At 42.5% G+C, this 23,198-nt stretch overlaps 2 protein-coding genes and 1 pseudogene across 4 annotated transcripts in view; 1 reads left to right on the top strand and 2 right to left on the bottom strand.

Annotated features, from left to right (window-relative positions):
• Positions 1–1,987, bottom strand: part of IFT46 (intraflagellar transport 46) — an 18,288-nt gene extending 16,301 nt beyond the window's left edge. Inside the window, exons 1-2 of the mRNA XM_025999128.2 lie at positions 1,818–1,987; positions 782–878 (exon numbers count right to left, since the gene is read on the bottom strand). The gene's annotated coding sequence lies outside the window, so the exon portion shown is untranslated. The remainder of the gene's footprint in view (positions 1–781; positions 879–1,817) is intronic.
• A 2,787-nt stretch (positions 1,988–4,774) lies between these two features.
• On the bottom strand, positions 4,775–5,980 carry LOC112920159 (large ribosomal subunit protein eL8 pseudogene; annotated as a pseudogene).
• Positions 5,981–10,898: 4,918 nt separating this feature from the next.
• The window catches only part of ARCN1 (archain 1), a 29,127-nt gene continuing 16,827 nt past the window's right edge, over positions 10,899–23,198 (top strand). The window contains exons 1-5 of one of the 3 annotated variants that reach the window (XM_072729635.1): positions 10,915–11,077; positions 11,583–11,697; positions 21,593–21,856; positions 22,365–22,544; positions 22,665–22,870. In XM_072729635.1, the coding sequence (XP_072585736.1) occupies positions 21,659–21,856; positions 22,365–22,544; positions 22,665–22,870 (584 nt within the window). In that variant the 5' untranslated portion in view covers positions 10,915–11,077; positions 11,583–11,697; positions 21,593–21,658. Of the gene's footprint in view, positions 11,078–11,582; positions 11,698–21,592; positions 21,857–22,364; positions 22,545–22,664; positions 22,871–23,198 lie in introns of all 3 variants that reach the window. The other 2 variants (XM_025999127.2, XR_011995806.1) reach the window with 2 other exon arrangements.

Here is a 23,198-nt window from a genome sequence, read left to right as displayed (position 1 = left end):
TCCACTGAGCTCAGCCCGGGGGGTTCAGCAGTTTAGCGCTGCCTTCAGTCCAGGGTGTGATTCTGGAGACCCGGGATCGAGTCCCACCGCAGGCTCCCTGCACGGAACCTGCTTCTCCCCCTGCCTGTGTCTCTAGTGCGCTCTCTCTCTCTCTGTGTGCATCTCATGAATAAATAAAATATTTTTTTAAAAAAGAAAGATTCCACTGAGATTTTGCTTGGGAATGCAAGTTAAGGGCAGGTTACTGAAGCATCTTCAAAACTGAGTAAACAGGGATGGGGGGGGGGGGCGGGGGCTCAGCGGTTGGATGACTGCCTTCTCAGGTCGTGATCCCGGGATCCAGGACCGAGTCCCACATGGGGCTCCCTATAGGGAGCCTGCTTCTCCCTCTGCCAGTGTCTCTGCCTCTCCCTCTCAGTCAGTGTCTCTCATGAATAAATAAACCTTTAAAAAAAACAACAACTGAGTAAACAGTTCTGGTAAATCCAAACAAACAAACCACGAATCCCTGGCAGATTGTGAGCAGAGCAGTATCATGAAGCAAATGGTGACAGGGACCACTGGTCAGGTTGGAGGAAAATCCTGAATCTGAGGGGCTATGTTTCTCCCCGCTTAACTAATTAGAAAACACAAACAATGGCAAATGTTTGCCAAACAGGACTCTGACAGGCAACATTTCCTTTATAAAATAGGAACTTCTTGGAGACCAGACCATCATGGATCCATCCTGGTCTTTGTTTTGAGAACCCTTTCTCTTCCTTCTTCTTTATTCCTCTCTTACCTTTGTGTCTTGGGGTTGGAGTATGAACACTTGCAACCTCTTCAGAGTCGTTAATCTCTAGACGCTCATCATATGTCTGGTTTTCAACAATCTTGGTCTAAGTGAAAGGAGACACGATCACAGGATATGAGCTGATTCCAAACCAGCGCTGGTTCCTCTTCCTTACCCCAGCCACCAGGTTTTTTTTTTTTTTTTTAAGATTTTTTATTTATTTATTCATTCATAGAGACACACACACAGAGAGAGAGAGACAGAGACAGAGACACAGGCAGAGGGAGAAGCAGGCTCCACGCAACAAGCCCGATGTGGGACTCGATCCCAAGTCTCCAGGACCACACCCCGGGCTGCAGGCGGCGCTAAACCGCTGCGCCACCGGGGCTGCCCCCCAGCCACCAGTTTTACATGAAACCTTCACACCACCACCACCACCACCACCCATTCAAATTAGCCAAGCCTTAAGAATCCCTTAAGGCTTCTTGGCTCCAGGTCAAGGGGTTAGCTCACTCTGCTGCAGGGCTTATTTAGGAACTGTGGGCAGTCTGGCTGAGGAAGGAGGGAAAGGACAGTTAACTTAGGCAGCTGCTCCCCCAAGCTGTGGACACCGCGCGGGGGCAGAGCAGTATTCGTCTTAGACGGCAGCTCTCTCCTTAGGGTGGGTCAGTTTTCCCAAGGCTCTTGGGGTATCTCGGGGCAGGGGCGGTGAGGATGAAGAGGCTCTAGAAAATGTTGTGTCTCCGGAGTCACCTTGTTTACCTGAAGAGATGGTAAACTCCAGTCTCTGGGTCTCATCCAATAATCCCAAGAGCATCACCCCCGTCTCCACCCCCCCCCCGCCCCCGTCTTGCAGGTCGGATCCCACGGAAGCTTCCTGGGGAGTGAAGGAAGCAGAGTGGTTGCTAGTGGGTGAAGGGAGAGGGGCAGGAACGGCTGTCAGGGCGATGGGAAGAGCTGGGAGGGCTGGAGGCAAGGGAGTCCCTTAGGTCCCTCTTGGCGGGGAGAAGGGAGTGCTATTTCTGCTAGCGTGAGGGCGAATTACCTGTAGCCCTTCTGAATCCGTCTCCCCTGTATAGAAAGAACCCCAGCCTAGGGCCAGGGTCTCACCCAATATTAGGCCAGGCCACTCGAGGGGCTTCGACGTAGAGCTACCGGCCTTGTTGTCAGTCGCTAGGCAAAAAAAAAAAAAAAAAAAAAAAAAAAAAAAAGGAAAGAAAAGATCGCGAGACTTGGTTTCAGTCTCGTGAGACCTTCTCCACACGCGCTTTGCGTCTCTTCAGCCGCAAAGGGATCCGAGGAGGATCCGGGGGCTTTTGGATGAAGCCTCTCTAGGCTGTCTAGTCACCCGTTTTTCTATGGTTCCCGTAAATGTGTTTGTGGCGGCACCTAGCGACCGCGGCTGGCGAAGGCGGCTGAGGAGTATCGGTCGGTTTAGCCGCCTTCCCATCTGGAGGTCCGGGGGTACGTTTCTCCCCCCTGGACAGGGCGATTCTTCCTAAATCAGCCCGATCAGAATTTAGGCCGACTCGAGGGAGTGTGCCCACAGCACTTTGCACGTCCTTTTATAGAATTTATATTACTTTAGAGTCCGTCCCTTCCGCGCTGATTGCACGGGACATGCTTATACTGAGAAATTATTCGTTGAGATTCAAATTTTGTTTCCTATATTTAAAAATTTATTTATTTATTTATTTATTTATTTATTTATTTATTTATTTATTTATTTATTTATTTATTTATTTATTTATTTATTTATTTATTTATTTATTTATTTATTTATTTTTATTAGAAAGAGAGAGTGCAGGCAGCCTGGGTGGCTCAGCGGGTTAGCGCCGCCTGCAGCCCAGGGCGTGATCCTGGAGTCTCGGAATCGAGTCCCACGTCGGGCTCCAAGCATGGAGCCTGCTTCTGCCTCTGCCTGTGTCTCTGCTTCTCTGTGTGTGTGTGTGTCTCTCATGAAAAAATAAAAAATAAAATAAAATAAATTTAAAAAATAATAATAAAATAAAATAATAAAATAAAAAAATATAAAATAAATAAAATAAAAAAGTAAATAAAATTAAATAAAATATAAAATAAAATAAAATAAAAAATAAAGAGTGCAGAGCGAGAAAGAGAGCATTGAGGAGGGGTAGAGGGGTTGAGGGGGAAGAGGGAGACACACACTCCCCACTGAGCAGGGAGCCCTATGGATGTGGGTCTCTATCCCCGGACCCTAAGATCATGATCTGAGCCCAAGGCAGATGCTTAACGGACTGAGCCTTCCAGGCGCCCCAGTTTCCTATATTTTTATTTGCTGAACAAGACTCAACTGCCTAGGCAGGGTCTAATTTTTAAGTTCTTTATAGTAGCAGTGGATTGCAAAAATTAGGCCTTTTGGAAATGTTCGTTGGATGGGTGAATGAAGGAATGAGTGAGTGAAGATGTAAGGAACAAATATTTCAAAACTATAGACTTGGTTGGGGAGTCAGAGAGAAACAAAGAAAAGTATTGAAAATTGACCCTGAAAACGTACCAGAGGAAAGAGGGATGTGGCTTTAAAAAGGGAAATGAGAGACAGCTCTTCTGAGACACTTCGGGTTAAAAATGGAACTGCAAAACATTTTAAAGTTTTTATGTCCTCTGTTATTGCTAATAATAATGCATATGTAGGGATCCCTGGGTGGTGCAGCGGTTTGGCGCCTGCCTTTGGCCCAGGGCGCAATCCTGGCGACCCGGGATCGAATCCCACATCAGGCTCCCGGTGCATGGAGCCTGCTTCTCCCTCTGCCTAAGTCTCTGCCTCTCTCTCTCTCTGTGACTATCATAAAAAAAAATAATAATAATAACGCATATGTATTGTTGAGCACTTACAATGTAGGAGCACTTAGATTATATAATATTATTTGTTAATACATGATCTAACTTCACCACCTTATGAGATAGATGTTCCTGCCAATTGACAGATTAGATAAAGTTACCTGCCTAGTGTCACTCAGCTGGTAAGTGGTCAAAATGGGGGTCATACACAGGTCAAATTCCCAAGTCTCTGCTTCCAACCATAATGACATACTGCCTCTTAGGCACTCTTCAGGAAGCACATTTGCAAGGATGTTTTTCTTATGCAGTGTAATTCAGTTAATGTCATAGTTCCAAAGAATCAGCATCAATTGGTCTTGGCTGAGCTTCAGTGGTCCATATCAAAAGCTCCTGGAAGCTGCCACAATCAAACAATAATTCCAGGCAACATTTTTTACTTTTTTTTTTAAATGAAGAATTGTCTTTTTTACAATATATTTTTATAACAAAAATTTGTTATAAAGCTTGACATATATCCTTCTAGGCATACAGAGTTTTAAAATATGTAAACTTCCAGGCAGCCCAGATGGTTCAGTGGCTTGGCACCGCCTTCAGCCCAGGGCGTGATCCTGGAGACCCGGGATGGAGTGCTGCACTGGGCTCCCTGCATGCAGCCTGCTTCTCCCTCTGCCTGTGTCTCTGCCTCTCTCTGTCTCTCATGAATGAATAAATAAAATCTTAATAAAAAATAAAAAATAATAAAATATGTAAACTTCTATAATGCAGTGCTTAAGGGTACAGGTTCTGAAGTTGAGCAGCCTTTGCTTTGTTGGTATCCTGGCTTTGTTACTCTCTAGCCCTGACATCTGTGATAGAATAGTTTTCCTCTTTTTGTTTTTGTTTTGCTTTAAGTAGGCTCCATGCCTAGTGTAGAGCTGAACTTGGGGCTTGAACTCATGATCCTGAGATCAAGACCTGCGCTGAGATAAAGACTCAGATGCTTATCCAATTGAGCTCCTCAGGTGCCCCTAGATTTCCTCTTTATACAGTTGTTTTTCCCACCTGTAAAATAGAGATATTGGTGGTACCTATTTCAGAGAACTCTTGTGGGGAGGTTTTTTTGTTTGTTTGTTTGTTTGTTTTTTGACACTGGCTGAAAAAGAACTTTTATTACTTTTTTTAAAAAATATTTTATTTATTCATGAGAGACACACACACAGAGAGGCAGAGACACAGGCAGAGGGAGAAGCAGGCTCCACGCAGGGAGCCGGACGCGGGACTCGATCAGGGGTCTCCAGGATCAGGCCCTGGACTGAAGGCAGGCGCCAAACCACTGAGCCACCCAGGGATCCCCTTTATTACTTTTATGTTACTTTTATGTACAGAAAATTCAAAAGTACACACTTAGCTTGATTTGGTGGCCAGTTCTTTAGCGTTTGCCTTTTCTTTTTTACCTATTTATGATAGGCACACAGTGAGAGAGAGGCAGAGGGAGAAGCAGGCTCCATGCACCAGGAGCCCCACGTGGGATTCAATCCCGGGCCTCCAGGGTCGCGCCCTGGGCCAAAGGCAGGCGCTAAACCACTGCACCACCCAGGGATCCCTAGCCTTTGCCTTTTCTAACTTGGTAATGGGAGCCACCAGCTTTACACCCTGGATGTTCCCTCCCCAATGGCAGTGAATCTCATTATATCTGTCATTGTAATTGGTCCTGGGGGCTTCCACCAGCTTAGCCAGAGCTCTTTTGTCTTCTGAATTAACCTATGTGAAGGCAACAGTGGTGCAGATTTTCCTGTGGACCAGACACCCCAGCCTGGCCTTCCCTTTGATAATGCTAGTAGGGAACCCCCATCTTATGACACAGGGCAGGCAGGAAGACAACCAGCTCAATGGGATCCACATCATATGCAATCACTACCAGCTGAGGCTTCTTGTTTTCCACCAATGTGGCGACACTGTTAACTCCGGCTCAAAGGACAGTCAGCCTCTTAGTGGGAATATTCCCTTTGCTGACAGCTTTCTTCTTAGCCCTGACCAATAATATCCGATTCTTCTCTTGCTTTGTGTCTGGTCTGTATTTGTGAGCCAGCTTAAGCAGTTGAGAAGCTGTTTGGTGGTCCAAGGCCTGGGTGAACTAGTTAATCACAGGAGGCATTTTTAGACATTTATAGAGAATAGCCCTTTGCTGCTGCAGGCGGATGTAGTGGGGCCATTTGACAAAGTGGGTGATGTCCATTTTGGGATGAATGTCCTGTCTGATGCCAGAATTCTTGGATCAACTATCTTCTTGGCCTCCTTCTTCTTCCCCCTAACCTTCTTTCCTTTTAGGGGAGAGAGTCCTGTGGGGATTAAATGAAATAATCTATGTGAAGAATTTTGAGTAATGTCTGACTCATTATAAGCGTTCAGTAAGCAGTAAGGAACATACAAGAGTTAAAAAGAGGCAGAGTCATCATGAGAAAGGCTGGCTTTGAATCCTGGCTCTACCATTTACAGGCTGTTTGAGTTTGGGCAAGTGTTTAACCTCTTTGATTCTCAGTGTCCTTATCTGGATTGTTGTAAAGGATTCAAGATAATGTGTAAAGTATCTGACACAAAATAAACACTCAATAAAAGAATGCTGTTTATCCATTGCAACAGTGGATGAGTGCTGTAGAGTTGAGCCAGTGATATGGGATAAAATGATATAACATGTCAGGAAGAACTGCTGAACCAGGTATACTCAAAGTCTGACTTTTGGCTTGGGAGAACTGCCAATAGAATCAGAAGACTGAATTTGAGTTTTATTTCCATTATATACTGGCTTAGAACTTTGTGTAAATTTCTTAAACTTGTCATCATTGTCTTCATCTATAAAATGGGCATAAGTGCCCTGCTTCCTGTGCATTTTTTTTAAGATTTTATTTACTTATTCATGAGAGATACAGAGAGAGAGAGGCAGAAACACAGGCGGAGAGAGAAGCAGGCTCCTTGCAGGCAGCCTGATGTGGGACTCGATTCCGGGACTCCAGAATTACGCCCTGGGCCGAAGGCAGGCGCCAAACCGCCGAGCCTCCCGGGCTGCCCGAGCCTCCCGGGATGCCCTGTGCATTTTTTTAAAAAGTAGGCTCCACACCCAGTGTCGAATCCAGCATGGAACTGGAATTCAGGAACTTGAGATTGAGACCTGGGCCGAAATCAAGAGTCAGACGCTTAACTGATTGAGCCACCCTCCTGCCCCTCCTGCACACTTTTTCGACGGATACAATTTAGGAGCACTTAAGTGGCTCAGTTGGTAGAGCCTATGACTCTTGATCTCGGGGTTATGAGTTCAAGCCCCATGTTTATTTAAAAATAAAATCTTTAGGGCACCCCCTGTGGTGCAGCGGTTTAGCGCCGCCTGCAGCCCAGGGCCTGATCCCGAGGACCCAGGATTGAGTCCCCGGTCGGGCTCCCTGCATGGAGCCTGCTTGTGTCTCTGCCTCTCTCTGTGTGTGTATGTGTGTGTGTCTCATGAATAAATAAATAAAATCTTTAAAAAAAAACAAACAGGGCAGCCTCGGTGGCGCAGCGGTTTAGCGCCGCCTGCAGCCCGGGGTGTGATCCTGGAGACTGAGGATGGAGTCCCATGTCGGGTCCCTGCATGGAGCCTGCTTCTCCCTCTGCCTGTGTCTCCGTTCTTTCATGAATAAATAAATAAAATCTTAAAAAAAAAAAAAAGAACAATGTTTTCAAGGATCATCCATATTGTATCACGTATCAGTATCTCTATGACTGATACTTCGTTACACAGATATACCATATTTTGTCATCCATTCATCTATTGATGGACATCTGCATTGTTTTCATTTTTTTGGCTATTATAAATAATGCTTCTAAGAACATCATGGTACAAATTTTGTATGAACATATTTTTTAAATTTTATTTATAAGTCATCTATACATGCAACATGGGACTCAAACTTACCACTTGGAGATCAAGAGTCTCATGTTCTTCCAACTGAGCCAGCCAGGCATCCCTGTATGAACATACGTTTTAAATTCTCTTGAATACTAAAAAAAATAAAAATAAAAATAAAAATAATAGAATAAAATAAATTCTCTTGAATGTATACCAAGGAGGGATGCCTGGGTGGCTCAGCGGTTAAGCATCTGCCTTTAGTTCAGGGTGTGATCCTGGAGACCCAAGATCGGGTCCCACGTCAGGCTCCCTGCATGGAGCCTGCTTCTTCCTCTGCCTGTGTCTCTGCCTCTGTATGTGTCTCTCATGAATGAATATATAAAATCTTAAAGAAAAAGGAAATCTAAAAAATATATATATGTATATATATCTCAAGAAGTGAAATTGATGGGTCATATAGAAACTCTACGTTTCTGGGAAAATTGGACAGCCACATGCAGAAGAATGAAACTAGACCATTCTCTTACACCATACACAAAGATAAACTCAAAATGGTTGAAAGATCTAAACGTGAGACAAGAATCCATCAAAATCCTAGAGGAGGGATCCCTGGGTGGTGCAGCGGTTTAGCGCCTGCCTTGCCTTTGGCCCAGGGCACGATCCTGGAGACCCGGGATCGAATCCCACGTCGGGCTCCTGGTGCATGGAGCCTGCTTCTCCCTCTGCCTATGTCTCTGCCCCTCTCTCTCTCTCTCTCTCTCTCTCTCTCTCTGTGTGTGACTATCATAAGTAAACAAAAATTAAAAAAAAAATCCTAGAGGAAAACACAGGCAACACCCTTTTTGAACTTGGCCACAGCAACTTCTTGCAAGATACATCTATGAAGGCAAGGGAAACAAAAGCAAAAATGAATTATTGGGACTTAAGATAAAAAGCTTTTGCACAGCAAAAGAAATAGTCAACAAAACTAAAAGACAACCTACAGAATGGGAGAAGATATTTGCAAATGACATATCAGATAAAAGACTAGTATCCAAGATCTATAAAGAACTTATTAAAGTCAACAACAAAGAAACAAACAATCCAATCATGAAATGGGCAAAAGACATGAACAGAAATGTCACAGAGGGGCAGCCCAGGTGGCTCAGCGGATTAGCGCTGCCCTCAGCCCAGGGGGTGATCCTGGAGACCTGGGATAGAGTTCCACATTAGGCTCCCTGCATGGAGCCTGCTTCTCCCTCTGCCTGTGTCTCTGCCTCTTTCTCTCTCTGTGTGTATCTCTCATGAATGAATAAATAAAATCTTTAAAAAAATAATAAAAAAAAGAAATCTCACAGAGGAAGACATAGATATGGCGAACAAGCACATGAGAAAATGCTGTGCATCCCTGGCCATCAGGGAAATACAAATCAAAACCACAATGAGATACCACCTCACACCAGTGAGAATGGTGAAAATTAACAAGATAGGAAACAACAAACGTTGGAGAGGATGTGGAGAAACAGGAACCCTCTTGCACTGTTGGTAGGAATGTGAACTGGTACAGCCCCTCTGGAAAACTGTGTGGAGGTTCTTCAAAGAGTTAAATATAAAACTGCCCTATGACCCAGCAATTGCACTGCTGGGCATTTACCCCAAAGATACCGATGCAGTGAAATGCCGGAATACCTGCACCCCGATGTTTCTAGCAGCAATGTCCACAATAGCCAAACTGTGGAAGGAGCCTCGGTGTCCGTCGAAAGATGAATGGATAAAGAAGATGTGGTCTATATATACAATGGAATATTACTCAGCCATTAGAAACGACAAATACCCACCATTTGCTTCGACGTGGATGGAACTGGAGGGTATTATGCTGAGTGAAATAAGCCAATCGGAGAAGGACAAACATTATATGGTCTCATTCATTTGGGGAATATAAAAAATAGTGAAAGGGAATAAAGGGGAAAGGAGAGAAAATGAGTGAAAATATCAGTGAGGATGACAGAACATGAGAGACTCCTAACTCTGGGAAACAAGGGGTAGTGGAAAGGGAGGTGGGCAGAGGGTTGAGGTGACTGAGTAACGGGCACTGAGTGGGGCACTTGATGGGATGAGCACTGGGTGATATGCTATATGTTGGCAAATTGTTTTTTTTTTTTTTTTTATGATAGTCACAAACACAGAGAGAGAGAGAGAGAGGCAGAGACATAGGCAGAGGGAGAAGCATGGAGAAGCTCCATGCACTGGGAGCCCGACGTGGGACTCGATCCCGGGTCTCCAGGATCGCGCCCTGGGCCAAAGGCAGGTGCTAAACCGGTGTGCCACCCAGGGATCCCAGGCAAATTGAACTCCAATAAAAAAATATGCTACATAAAATCCTCTGCTATAATCACTAAGGAAGGCTCAAGCATGTCTAGGTTCTTGGAAATGGAAGAACTCTATGTCAATTTATACAAACTTACAGTTTAATCAAACCTGTACATAATAGTTAATTTGTAACTCATTAATTTTGTTACATGTCCCATGCTACCATTCAAGTTTGTTAATTGGTATATATTTTTTTTCATCCACAAGTGATAATTTCTTCAGGAAAACATACTTCAGAAATATGGGGGGAAAAAAGAAATTGTATGTTTAATTTTTGAGAACCTACCAAACTTTTTTCCCAAAGCATCTACATTATTTTACATTTCCATCAGTATTGTGAGAGGGTTTTAATTTCTCCACATTCTCACCAACACCTATAGCCATCCTAGTGGTTTTGAAGTGGTTTTGATTTGCATTTCCCAAAGAACTAAGGATGTTGAACATCTTTTTATATGCTTATTTGTCATTTGTACACCTTCTTTAGAGACATGTCTATTTTGCCCATTTTTATTATTTATTTATTTATGTAATGTCTACACCCAGCATGGGTCTTGTACTCACAGCCCTGAGATCAAGGGTCACATGCACTACAGACTCAGCCAGCCAAGCACTGGCTTCTTTTGCCCGTTAAAAAAAAAAATGCTTAAGATTTTATTTATTTATTAGAGAGAGAGAACGAGGAGGGGAAGGGCAGAGGAAGAGGGAAAGTAGACTCTCTGTTCAGTAGGGAGCCCCACACAAGGGCTAATCCTTATGGCCTGAGCGAGCTGGTGTCAGATCCTTAACCCACTGAGCCACCTCAGCACCCTAATATTAGGTGTTTTTTTTTTTGTTTGTTTTTGTTTTTTAATGGTTGAGTTCTAAGAGTTCTTTATGTATTCTGGATACTAGTCCCATATGCCCATGAGTTAGCTTGTGTATTAAATAACATAGTGAGAGCTTTATAAACTGTAAGAGGGGTCACTAATGAAATGAAGGCACTGACAATCAGTGAACCGACAGAAACAGGGGGTTCCACGGCTGTAGGACGAGCCCCCGGAGCTCCTCGGCAAAACCTGCCCAGCAGCCGGGTACCCGCACGTTCCCCACCCCACGGCGCCCCGCCCTCCGCCCTTTGACCCGCGCCATTTCCGGTTGGAGACGTGGCTCGAGGCCGCCATCTTGGCAAGAGGCAAAGCAGTAGCGGCTCCTGACAGGGGGGCAGCAGGTCCGGAGCGGCCGGTGCTCCCCTTCCCTTAACCCCAGCCCCAGCCGAGCCGAGAGCGCGGGTGAGCCCCACCACCGTCCTCACCATGGTAAGATCCGAGCCGGGCCGAATTCCCGGGGTCCGGCCTCAGTCCGCCGCTGCCCCTGCCGGACGGCCTGGTGCTGGGGCCGAGGAGTCCCGCCCCGAGGGCCTGCAGCCGGGCGCGTCCCTCGGGGCTCGGCGAGCAGCGCGGCCTTCCCCGCGCTGTGCCCGAGCTCCCGGGAGGCCCGAGGCGCCTGCCTGCAGCCCCTCTCAGGCTGCGCCCGCACCCCCCCGCCCCCGGCTGGCCACCCTCCTCCTATGAGCCCGGGGTGTTTGCTGTTCGAGAACCTCGCAGTGGCGTGGCTTGGACCCTCGCGCTGCGGCCCTCGGCCCTCGGCGCTGGTGTCCAGCGAGTTCCCTGGGTGCCGGGCTCCACCGGCCGGGCTTCTCTCGGGGGCGGGGGGCTCCCTTCCTCGGGGATCAGCTCCCTCTCGCCCGCGGCGTTCGGTGGGCCCTTGGTACTCGAAATCCAAATCCGTTGGTGTTCGGGACCTCTTTTGTTTATCTGGAAGGGGGCAATAGAGGGAAGTTCGAAAAGAGGCATCGAACGGGAAGGAGCAACTTCTAACACTCATTTGTGAGGACCCAGGCGTCTCTGAAACCTTCCACTACTTCTACAGAATTTAGGTGTGTCCATTTGTCAGTGTTCGCATATGCGGTGTAGGGAGCGTCGGGGGGAATGTGAGCGCGTAGTAGAGAACACAGGCTTTCTGTGTTCAAGAAACTTACCGTTCGGGTGAAGTCGGATGTGTTGCTGGCGTATGGTAATCAGAAGTCTCCCAGGAGGGGTGAGCGGAGGTTATACCCTGCGACCTGTTACCTGCCTTCAGATGCGTGATCTTTGTGTTCTCATCCGGGGTAGACAAGGAGCATGACCGTGTGAGGACGGGACACACAAAACACAGTGCCGGCTCCACTGTATCTTGCTTTATCACTACGATTTGTGGACATTTATGAAGTAGGAGGAATTCGTTGGTTCAAAATGAGGTAGTAATGTATTCCTTAGTATATTTTATGCCCTTCAGTCTTCCGAAGGATTTCTTTTTTTCTTTTCTCGTTAATAGATTAATAATTGATTTATTTTTTAAACGATTTTATTTATTCATGAGAGAGACAGAGAGAGAGAGGCAGAGACACAGGCAGAGAGAAGCAGACTCCATGCACGGAGCCCGACGTGGGACTCGGTCTGGGGACTCCAGGATCGCGCCCTGAGCCACCCAGGCGTCCCAGTAATTGATTTAAAGCATCTCCCTGCACACTTGATAGGACAGTATGATTTGGTGCCAATCATATTAAGCTCTGCTGACAGCTTTTTTAGATAAGAACTCGGAGGGTGGTGGGGATGGAGGGGTGGGGTTCATGCTTGTTCTTTAGCCACTGAAAGGTTTTTGTTTTCAGCGTCAGGCGAATAAATTGCATCCCAACTATATGCCTCACAAAAACTACTCTTGGGTGTAAACTTTCCAAAAACTCCTTTGTTCATTTCCACTAGGAGGCTCAGTAATTGGATAGTGATTTTTTTAAACTTTCTCTATTTATGCCCAGTTTGTATTTGTAGTGCATTTTGAAGCACATTATAATTTTTATTTTTACATTATGATTTTATTAGTGAAATTAAGCCCTTGTATTATATAAACCAAATATGGATGGTCTTTACAAAAATCTTCCTTGTTGAAAAGTTCTTGAAACTTAATATTTTTAGTTCATTAATAACTGAGAGACGGTAAAGCCCCAGGTGTTGAGAGATAAGCAGAACATATGTTTTGCATGTTATTTGGACATGTGTATCTGCATAGAATTGTGTCATGTTTACATATGCATTTTTAAAAATTATATGGGACTTGGCATGATCCAAATACCCAGTTTGGTTTACTCTGGAGAAAATCTTAGTACATTCTGCTCTGTTGAGTCTTTAGAAGTTATTAGTATTTTTTTAAAAGATATTATTTATTTATTCATGAGAGACACAGAGAAAGGCAGAGGCATAGGCAGAGGGAGAAGCAGGCTCCATGCAGGGAGCCCGACGTGGGACTGGATCCTGAACTCCAAGATCACACCCTGAGCCGAAGGCAGATGCTCAACCATGGAGCCAGCCAGGCGTCCCAAGTCTCAATAAATTATTAACTATTATTTCTGAATAACGTTTTTGGGTTTTATTCCTTTACAAAGAAACCCCTGTACAGTAGAATTGTCCAAATAGGGTGACATTTTGTAAGATTTCTTGGATCTAAAAGTTGGAGGCGCCTGAGTGGCTCAGTTAGTAGATAATGCAACTCTTGATCTCGGGATCATGAATTCAAGCCTATCTAAAAAAATAATAATATAACTTCTGAGAGTTGATTTTTTTTTCCTTAATGTTTTATTACAAAATTTTCATACATCTAGAAAAATTGAAACAACTTCACAGTGAATACCCATATGACCAGCAGCTGGATTCTATAATTGACATTTCACTATACTTTTTTTTTTAAGATGTTATTTATTTATTCATGAGAGACAGAGAGGAAGCAGAGACACAGGCAGAAGGAGAACCAGGCTCCCTATGGGGAGCCAGTGCTGTACTCTATCCCTGGGATCACGACCTGAGTGGAAGGTAGATGCTCAACCACTGAGCCACCCAGGTGCCCCATCACTATACTTTTTTATCACTTATTTAATCAACCAGCCAGCCTGCTCTCATCTTTTTTTTTTTTAATTTGTTTTTCATCTATTTTTTTAAAAATGCATTTCAGAGTAAGTTGCACATTGTCAGTACATAAATGTTGGTTTTGTTTTGTTTTGTTGTAGGTGTATCATTTTCCTCCATTTCAGAGTTTTCAGATTGGTACACAGTGTTAACATTAGTTTCAGATGGGGTGCCTGAGTGGTACAGTTGGTTAAGTGTCCAACCCTTGGTTTCTACTGTCTGAGATTGAGCCGTCTCAGGATCCATGCTCAGTGTGGAGTGTTTGGGTCTCTGTCTCCCTCCCTCCCTCTCCTCCTCTACACTGCATGTGTTCTCTCTCAAATAAATAAATGCATCTTTAAAAAAATTTTTTTTAAAGATTTTATGTATTTATTAGAGAGAACAAGCAAGGAGAGTGGCAGGCAAAGGAAGAGGGACAAGCAGGCTCCCTGCCTGCTGAGCAGGAAGCCTGATACAGGACCTGAGTCCAGAAGCCTGGGATCATGACCTGAACCAGAGGTAGATGCTTAACCAACGGAGCCACACAGGTGCCCCTAAATAAATGAATCTTTGAAAAAAAAAATGACAAAAAAACTAATTTCAGGTGTAATAAATGTTGATTTTTGAAAAATAAATTTCCTTTGTCTTTAGTTACTGAAGTTAGTGCAAAATGTCCTATATTAAGAAGTCCTAGGGGATCCCTGGGTGGCTCAGCGGTTTAGCGTCTGCCTTTGGCCCAGGGCCTGATCCTGGAGTCCCGGGATCGAGGCCCACATTGGGCTCCCTGCATGGAGCCTGCTTCTCTCTCTCTCTGTGTCTCTCATGAATAAATAAATAAAAATCTTAAAAAAAAAAGAAGAAGAAGAAGAAGAAGAAGTCCTAGTAGAGGGAGTAAATGAACAAATGCAAAAACAAATGGCTTAAAATGGAGTACAAAAAGGGGCATCTTTTGATTTGATCTTTTTTCTAGTTTTCTGTAAATTATTAAGAACGTGTTATATTTTCTTTCTTTCATTATTTTTATTTTTTAAATATTTTATTTTTAAACAGTCACTACACCCAATGTGGGGCTTGAAGCCACAACCCTGAGATCAAAAGTCACACATTCAAGGACACCTGGGTGGCTCAGTGGTTGAGCATCTGCCTTTGGCTCAGGGTGTGATCCCAGTTCAGGCATTGAGTCCCACCTCAGGATCCCTGTAAGGAGCCCACTTCTCCCTCTGCCTATGTCTCTGCCTCTCTCTGTGTCCCTCATGAATAAATGAATAAAATCTTTTTTAAAAAAAATCACACATTCAACCAACTGAGCCAGTCAAATGCCCCCATGTTCTTATTTTCTTAAAATTTTTAAGTATTATAGTAAGTTCTCTGTCTTAGTAAATTTAAATTTGAATAAAAGATATAAAGTCCCATGGTAGCAACAATCTGTAAGATCGTTACTTACCTACAGAATTCTGTTCTTATTTACTCAGTATAGCAATGAGTAAACTAGTGTGGACACATTCAATATAAATGATGACATTCAGTTCCCAAAGTTGTAGTTATTAGAAAGCTAGGTTTGGGTTTGTGTGGATGATCTGCACATACTGAGGGAGAAACTGAAATCCTACACGGTAATATCAGTCTCCAATTAGGGGGTTATTACTGCTTTTATTTTCCTTTGCATATAATACAGCAGCTGCACAGCTTTTGTTTTCTTAATAGATCTTTTTGATTGTTGTTTGAGAGGATAGCTAAGAAAGAAAATGATTTTCTTGAGTTTCCATTGACTTGCCATCTATTTATTCTCCAAATAGAAAGTTTACTGCAGAAACCGAGAACACTTTTTATTTTTATTCTCTATAAGAAACTTGTGATGAGGTTAAAACTTTCACTGAGTAACCTTTCAAGTTTTAGGTTTTGTATGTGATCTAGATTTTATTGTACTCTTCCCTCTGGTTCTCTGTAATTACTTCATGCAAACAGGAAAGATAAAATGGTCTTCTATGACAGTTGTAGAAACTAGCCTTAATATCATGAATCATGTATATGAATGTGTGTGTGTGTGTGTGTGTGTGTGTGTGTGTGTGTATGACAATGCAGATCATCATTACAGTGAATTACAAAGGAGTAAGTGACTGCCTAATTCTGGACGTGAGGAATATGAAATCATTTAGAGGTTCCAGGAAATCTTTGGCTTTTTTTCTTAAGAGAATTATGCATGTTCATGTTGAATTATTGCCTGTTATTCTTGGACCTCTGTCACTAGTGGGGATGAAGAGATGGTACTCCAGCTTATCTCACACAGATACTGTGCACATGCATGATTTGTTTTGATGAGGCAATTGCCTTTTAGCAGCTTAGTATTAATGTAAAATACTGTTCTAGAGTAGTTGCTATTAGAGCAGTGGGTGTAAAGTGGAGGTATTGTACATTTTAGTTGCTATAAAGTTTTCAGATGCTTAACTTGCAGAGTCACAAAGATGGAAAGGCACTTTAGATTTCATATAAACTAAACTCTGGGGGAAGTAGTAAGTGACTTATGCAATATATAATCGGTGACAGAAGCAGAACAGAAACCTAATTCTTTAGATTTCTTTACTCAACTTTCTGATTCATATAGTAAATCTGGGTAGAAGAGAGTTGTTATTTAATCCAAACACAAATCCTGATATCCTCAAACCATTGTGAATATTATTAAAAGTTGTTTGACAAAGCTCAAGTTAATGGGGATTTTTTTTAAAAAAACAATCCTGAAGAGATCATCTAACTTTTGGGCCCTTGGTGTTTACGTCTATAAAAACAATCTAGGGCCCTTGAAGGGCACTGTTAGATCTAAATGTTCTTTTCCAAAAATGTAAAAAATAAATAAATAAAACAACTTTATAGAGAATCTTACTTCTTCATTCTTCTCCAGAGAAAATCAGATCAAATTACAGTTGGAAAAATTAACTTACCTTTTAGTGTATACTGTATTTTAACAATTGTTAAACATTGCTAAATGTTTATGTGAAGGGAAGCTTTATTATTTCAAGGTATTTAAGAAAATGAATGTTAATTTAGAATAGATTAAATTGACCTTGCTTAGAGGTGACATGAATAACAATGAATAGACACACGTGTCAGCTTTGTGGACCCTCTGATTGTGGTCTTGGGTGTTTTGAGGTTTAAAGCCATACTTAATGTGGGGCACTATTACCTGCGTAATAGAATGACTCAAAGAGAGTCTCCTAAGTTTTCCTGCTTAGGTCTTACTGTTTTACCCCATTGTTTCTTCATCTTCACATACTCAAATCTCTCAGGTAATCAAAGCATAATTTTTTTTATGGGAGAGGGAGAAGCAGACTCCCCATTGAGCAGGGAGCCAGACACAGGGCTGGATCCCAGGACCCTGAGATCATGACCTGAACTAAAGGTAGATGCTTAACTGACTGAGCCACTCAGGTGCCCCAGTCTCGTGACCAAGAGTCACAAGCTCTACCAACTAAGCCAGCCAATTGCCCCTGCTCTTTTTATTTTTAATTGAAATATAATTCACATACCGTAAAATTTAGCCTTTTAAATTAATATTATTCAGTAGATGTTTTAGTATAGTCACAAAGTCATTCAACTATCACCACTATCTAAGCATAGACCATTTTCGTAACCCCAAAGAGAAACCTTGTACTCATTAGCAGTCACTCCTCATTTCCCCTTTCCCAGCCCCTGGCACAACCAGACTACTTTCTTCTCTGGATTTACCTATTCTGGATGTTTCATATAAATGGAATCCTGTAAGATGTGGCCTTTTGTGTCTGGTTTCTTTCACTTAACACAATATTTTCAAAGTTCATCCTGTTGTAACATGTTCTTCATTTCCTTTTTATGACTGAATAGTACTTCATTTTAAAAAGGGGTTTTATTGGGATCCCTGGGTAGCTTGGCGGTTTAGTGCCTGCCTTCGGCCAGGGTGTGATCCTGGAGTCCCGGGATCGAGTTCCGCATCGGGCTCCCTGCGTGGAGCCTGCTTCTCCCTCTGCCTGTGTCTCTGCCCCCCACCCCCGCTATCTTTCATGAATAAATAAATAAAATCTTTTAAAAAAATAAAAAAAGGATTTTATTGATTTATTTGAGAGAGAGGGAGAGAGAGCACAGGAGCAGGGGTGAGGGGCAGAGAGAGAAGCAGGCTCCCTGCTGAGAGAGAAAGAGTGAGAGAGACACAGGCTCGCCGAGGAAGAATGAGAAGCAGTCTCCCCATTGAGCAGGGAGCCTGACTCAGGGCTCAATCCCAGGATCCTGGGATTACAACCTGAGCCAAAGGCAGATGTTTAACTGACTGAGCTATCCAGGTGCCCCTTCTGTCTTTAATTTTAAGTTAATAATATGAGGGGACGCCTGGGTGGTTCAGCGGTTGAGTGTCTGCCTTTGGCTCAGGGCATGATCCTGCAGGGAGCCTGCTTCTCCCTCTGCCTGTGTCTCTGCCTCTCTCTTTCTGTGTCTCTCATTAATAAATAAATAAAATCTTTTTAGAAATTAATTAACGAAATAAAGATTTTTTCAAATAAGGGTAATGGTAATTTTTGGTACACAAATAATAGTAATGTTTTAATCACTGAGGAGATGAAATTTACGTGAAATTATTACCAGATCAACTTATTTGTTCAGAAGACTAAAACCAAATGTACTCAAGAAATTTGATTTCACGGGCAGCCCAGGTGGCTCAGTGGTTTAGCGCTGCCTTCAGCCCAGGATGTGATCCTGGAGACCTGGGATTGAGTCCCACGTCAGGCTCCCTGCATGGTGCCTGCTTCTCCCTCTGCCTGTGTCTGTGCCTCTCTCTGTCTTTCTCTCTCTGTCTCTCATGAATAAATAAATAAAATCTTTTTAAAAAATTTGATTTCACATTAATTTTTATCATAGGAGGTTCATGTTTCAATCATAAAGATTTTATTTATTCATGAAAGACACAGAGGGAGAGGCAGAGACATCAGCAGAGAGAGAAGCAGGCTCCATGCAGGGAGTTCGATGTGGGACTCGATCCCAGGACTCCAGGATCATGCCCTTGGCCAAAGGCAGGTGCTCAACCGTTGAGCCACCCAGGTGCCCCACACAAAAAAATTACTTATTTATTAATTTGTTTATTTATCTATTTTAATTTTTAAATAAAAATGTTGTCACTGTTTTCGGCTTACTAATGACAAGCAGGTAAGTCTCTGTACTGGTTCACTGAAGGTTTACATGCCACATGTGTCCAAATAAGGTAAGATTTTTGCCCCAAAATTATCTCTGAGAAAATAGCTGTACAATAAAAACTTGTACATGAATGTGCATAGCAGCATTTTTCGTAATAATGAAAATAAGCTTAAAAATAAAAACCTAAAAGTCCCATTGACTGATGCATGGGTAAAAAAAATGTGGTATATCTATGCAATGGAATATTGTTCAGGGGCCCCTGGGTGGCCCATTCGGTTAAAAATCTGCCTTTAGCATGACTCAGGCCTTGATCCTTTGGTCCCATGTCAAGCTCCCCACAAAGAGTCTGCTTCTCATTCTTCCACTTCCTCTGCCCCTCTCCCCTTGCTCATGTTCTCTCTTTCTCTGTCTCAAATAAATATATATAATCTCTTTAAAAAATAACCCCTAAGAGTATTTATGATTTAGGACATTAACCCCCCCCCCCGCTTTTAATTTCATTTGCATTTATTTTATATAAAATTCACCCCCAGACCATAAGTCTTTGTTTCTTCGGTTTCTTCCGGTATATCTTTTTCATCTGTGCTATCTCCTCTTCTGGTTTAGGAACAGTCTCTTTTTCAGTAAGGATCATCTCAGTGGGGCAGGGTTCATTCATGTATAGGTAAATCCATCTGTGAGCTCTTAAATTCTTGCTGCATCTTGGGGACTTTGTTTACCTGGATGTGCTCAATGACCAGAGAATTCATCTAAACGCTTAAGTTCAGCATTAGTCTCTGCAGTAAAAATTCACCACTCTTTGGGCCACTGAGCTTGTGTCCAGCCCCGCTGTTTAGCTTGGGCATATACTTAACCAACTTCATCATTGTAGTGACAGGATGGCACGCTTTGCTTCTATAAAGTAACATCCTTCAGATACTTGGTGGCTTTTCAGATATACACACCTTTATGGCCTGGAAGGAACACAAAGATTTGAACCTCTTGATTTGCATGATTATGTTGGGTTGTCTGGGACAAGTGAATAGTGAATCATTTTCAGAGATCATCTCAGGCTGCTTAGTGGAATAGCTAAAAACTTTTTAATTCAATGCAACATGAACGTAACTTTAAGCTGGGATAATTCGGTTTCAATGTAGACTTGATAGTAAAAATAAAAATCCATTTGATAGAATGAAATGATTTGTACAAGATATAGATCAAACACCTTTCCAATATAAATTTTTTTTACCTAGCTGCTTGGAAATGAACATGATGATGATTATCTCCCAAATACCCTAATTACTTATTCTTGGTAGATAAGGACATTGCGTTCTCCTATAATTATTACAGAACTGTTTTGATGTACTCAAACTATGAGAATATTGGAATTGACTAACTTGTTTTTCCTTCAGGTTGCTCACCTCTATAGAGGACAGGATTCTATAAAGCTGAGAAGCCTGACCAGTAGGATGTTGATATTTCATTTTTTAAATTTTTTGGATGTTGATATTTCTGAGGTTGTATTTTAGCATTGAGGCTTCCAAAATGTGCATATAGTCTTTTTGCTACTTGTATTTGTGAATTCTTGGGATCCTGTACTGCAGAGATGATTAACACTATACTTAACTTTCTTTTCTTTCTTTCTTCTTTTTTTTTTTTTTTAAGATTTATTTATTTATTCATGAGAGACATGCAGGCAGAGGGAAAAGCAGGCTCTGTGCAGGGAGCCAGATGTGGGACTCGATCTGGGGACTGCAGGATCATGCCCTGAGCCGAAGGCAGATCCTTTAACTGCCGAGCCACCCAGGCATCCCGTATACTTAATTTTCTTACTCCTATAATGGCAATTGAGGTCTCTTGTTCTTCCTTTGGTGCTTGGTTTTGTTTAATGAATGCCAGACTATGAAAAAAGGCTGTTGGTCTTAATCATTGATCAGTGTCAAAACCCATGTGAAACATGAGTCATTTAGTTTTTCATTTTACAGATTGTTTACATATGTAGAGGTGTAGGATAGTAGAGATGGAAAGGTTATTAAAGAACAAAAGATAAATTTGGACTCGCTAGATTATTTCCGTTTTCCAGGTAAAAAAGATAGGAAAGGTCAGGGGCTTCTTACAAACCTTTAATCTGCCTGGTCAGACCTCTGTGTTGGCTGTGGAGATTTCTGTTCTTAGAAAAAGTTTACCCTTTACTGGGCTGCCAAAGCAGAGAGCAACCCATTTCTGAGTCAGGGAATCTGTTAACAAGTGTATTTGTAGACTTGGCAAAAGTTTTTTAACATTTTCTTAAGGTAGGTTATTGAAAAATAGGACTCATAGTTCCATTCTGCTTTATTATAGCTGTACTTTATGAATTACATACTAGAATTAAAAGAGCAATGAAGGGATCCCTGGGTGGCGCAGCGGTTTGGCGCCTGCCTTTGGCCCAGGGCGCGATCCTGGAGACCCGGGATCGAATCCCACATCGGGCTCCTGGTGCATGGAGCCTGCTTCTCCCTCTGCCTATGTCTCTGCCTCTCTCTCTCTCTCTCTGTGACTATCATAAATAAATAAAGATTAAAAAAATGTTTAAAAAAGAAGAGCAATGAAGTAGAGTTTGAAAGTTAGCATCTAATAGTCATGTCACTAACTGGGTGTGTCATTCTATGGAAGATCTGAGTATGCTAAGAAAACAGATGTTGTCTTACATCTTACAATAATTAGTACTTACACATGTGTTCCTGGCAGGTGCTGTTGGCAGCAGCGGTCTGCACAAAAGCAGGAAAGGCTATTGTTTCTCGACAGTTTGTGGAGATGACCCGAACTCGGATTGAGGGCTTGTTAGCAGCTTTCCCAAAGCTCATGAACACTGGAAAACAACATACATTTGTTGAAACAGAGAGTGTAAGATATGTCTACCAGCCTATGGAGAAACTGTACATGGTGCTGATCACTACCAAAAACAGTAACATCTTAGAAGATCTGGAGACCCTAAGGCTTTTCTCAAGAGTGGTAAGAGTCCTTTTGTAATAGTGGGTCATAGTTTTCTGCTTTAAATTTTCACTGTGAAACTATTTTTTCCCCATGGTAGCTGATGATTATCAGTTTGCATGCTGCATACCCTCCACCACAGCAGTTTATTGCTATAGCTCCTTATTCTTTCAGCATACACTTGTGTCCTCCTGGACTGTAAGTATCCCAGAAGAGAATGTACAAACTGACCTTTTGTTTCCTAGCTATTGAGCGGTTGCTCCAGTCTGTTTTGGTGGTTCTGACACTTGTGTGTATATATTTTTAGATAATATTTGTTAGCTAAGGCTTACTGATAGAGACACAACACACAGACTTTATGCCGAAGTCTTGCTTAAAAGAGTAGAGGAGCTAACAGAGGGATTCAGGTTTTATTGAAATTTGTGGATTTTATTTTATTTGAAATTTGTATATTTTAAAGAATAAGATTTGGAAAACATAAATGCTGATACATATTAAATCTTTCTTTTCCATTGCTGCCCTCAATCAGATCCCTGAGTATTGCCGAGCCTTAGAGGAGAATGAGATCTCAGAGCACTGTTTTGATTTAATTTTTGCTTTTGATGAAATTGTTGCCCTGGGATACCGGGAGAATGTTAACCTGGCACAGATCAGAACCTTCACTGAAATGGATTCTCATGAGGAGAAGGTGTTCAGAGCAGTTAGAGAGGTAAATAGGGTCTTCTTTGGTACTTCTTATATATCTTTCTTTTAGGCTTTACTCTTTTCCTGTTCTTATTTGTTAGTATAGACTGTACTCAAAGCCACATCCACGGATCTCTTTTTGTAGACTCAAGAACGTGAAGCCAAGGCTGAGATGCGGCGTAAAGCAAAGGAATTACAACAGGCTCGAAGAGATGCAGAGAGACAGGGCAAAAAAGCACCAGGATTTGGAGGATTTGGAAGCTCTGCAGTATCTGGAGGCAGCACAGCTGCCATGATCACAGAGACCATCATTGAAACTGATAAACCAAAAGTGGCACCTGCACCAGCTAGGTATAATCCAGTGTATCATTAGCAACCCTAGAATGGCAGATGAAAGCTATATGTGTATATCTTGGAGTGATACCTGATTTCTGGGCAAGTTGAAAATAATGATTGACTTAAAGTAAGATATAATACTAAATTTGACTACATAATAAAAGAATAAAGGAGAAATCGGAATGTGGTAGGGGGTTTTTGTATGTAAAAGAGGGTTCTTTTACAAATTGTACCATGGGAGTTGCCTTATTTTGGAAAGTAGGGGATATTTAACTGTTTATATATAATCTGGGTTTTTAAAAATCTTGGTGTGAGTGGTTGTCAGAATCTGTGAACTACCTGA

This window comes from Vulpes vulpes, chromosome 12 (genome assembly GCF_048418805.1).
Source record: "Vulpes vulpes isolate BD-2025 chromosome 12, VulVul3, whole genome shotgun sequence".
In the NCBI taxonomy this organism is placed as follows: Eukaryota; Metazoa; Chordata; class Mammalia; order Carnivora; family Canidae; genus Vulpes; species Vulpes vulpes.
This window is presented reverse-complemented; position numbering and strand designations above follow the sequence as displayed.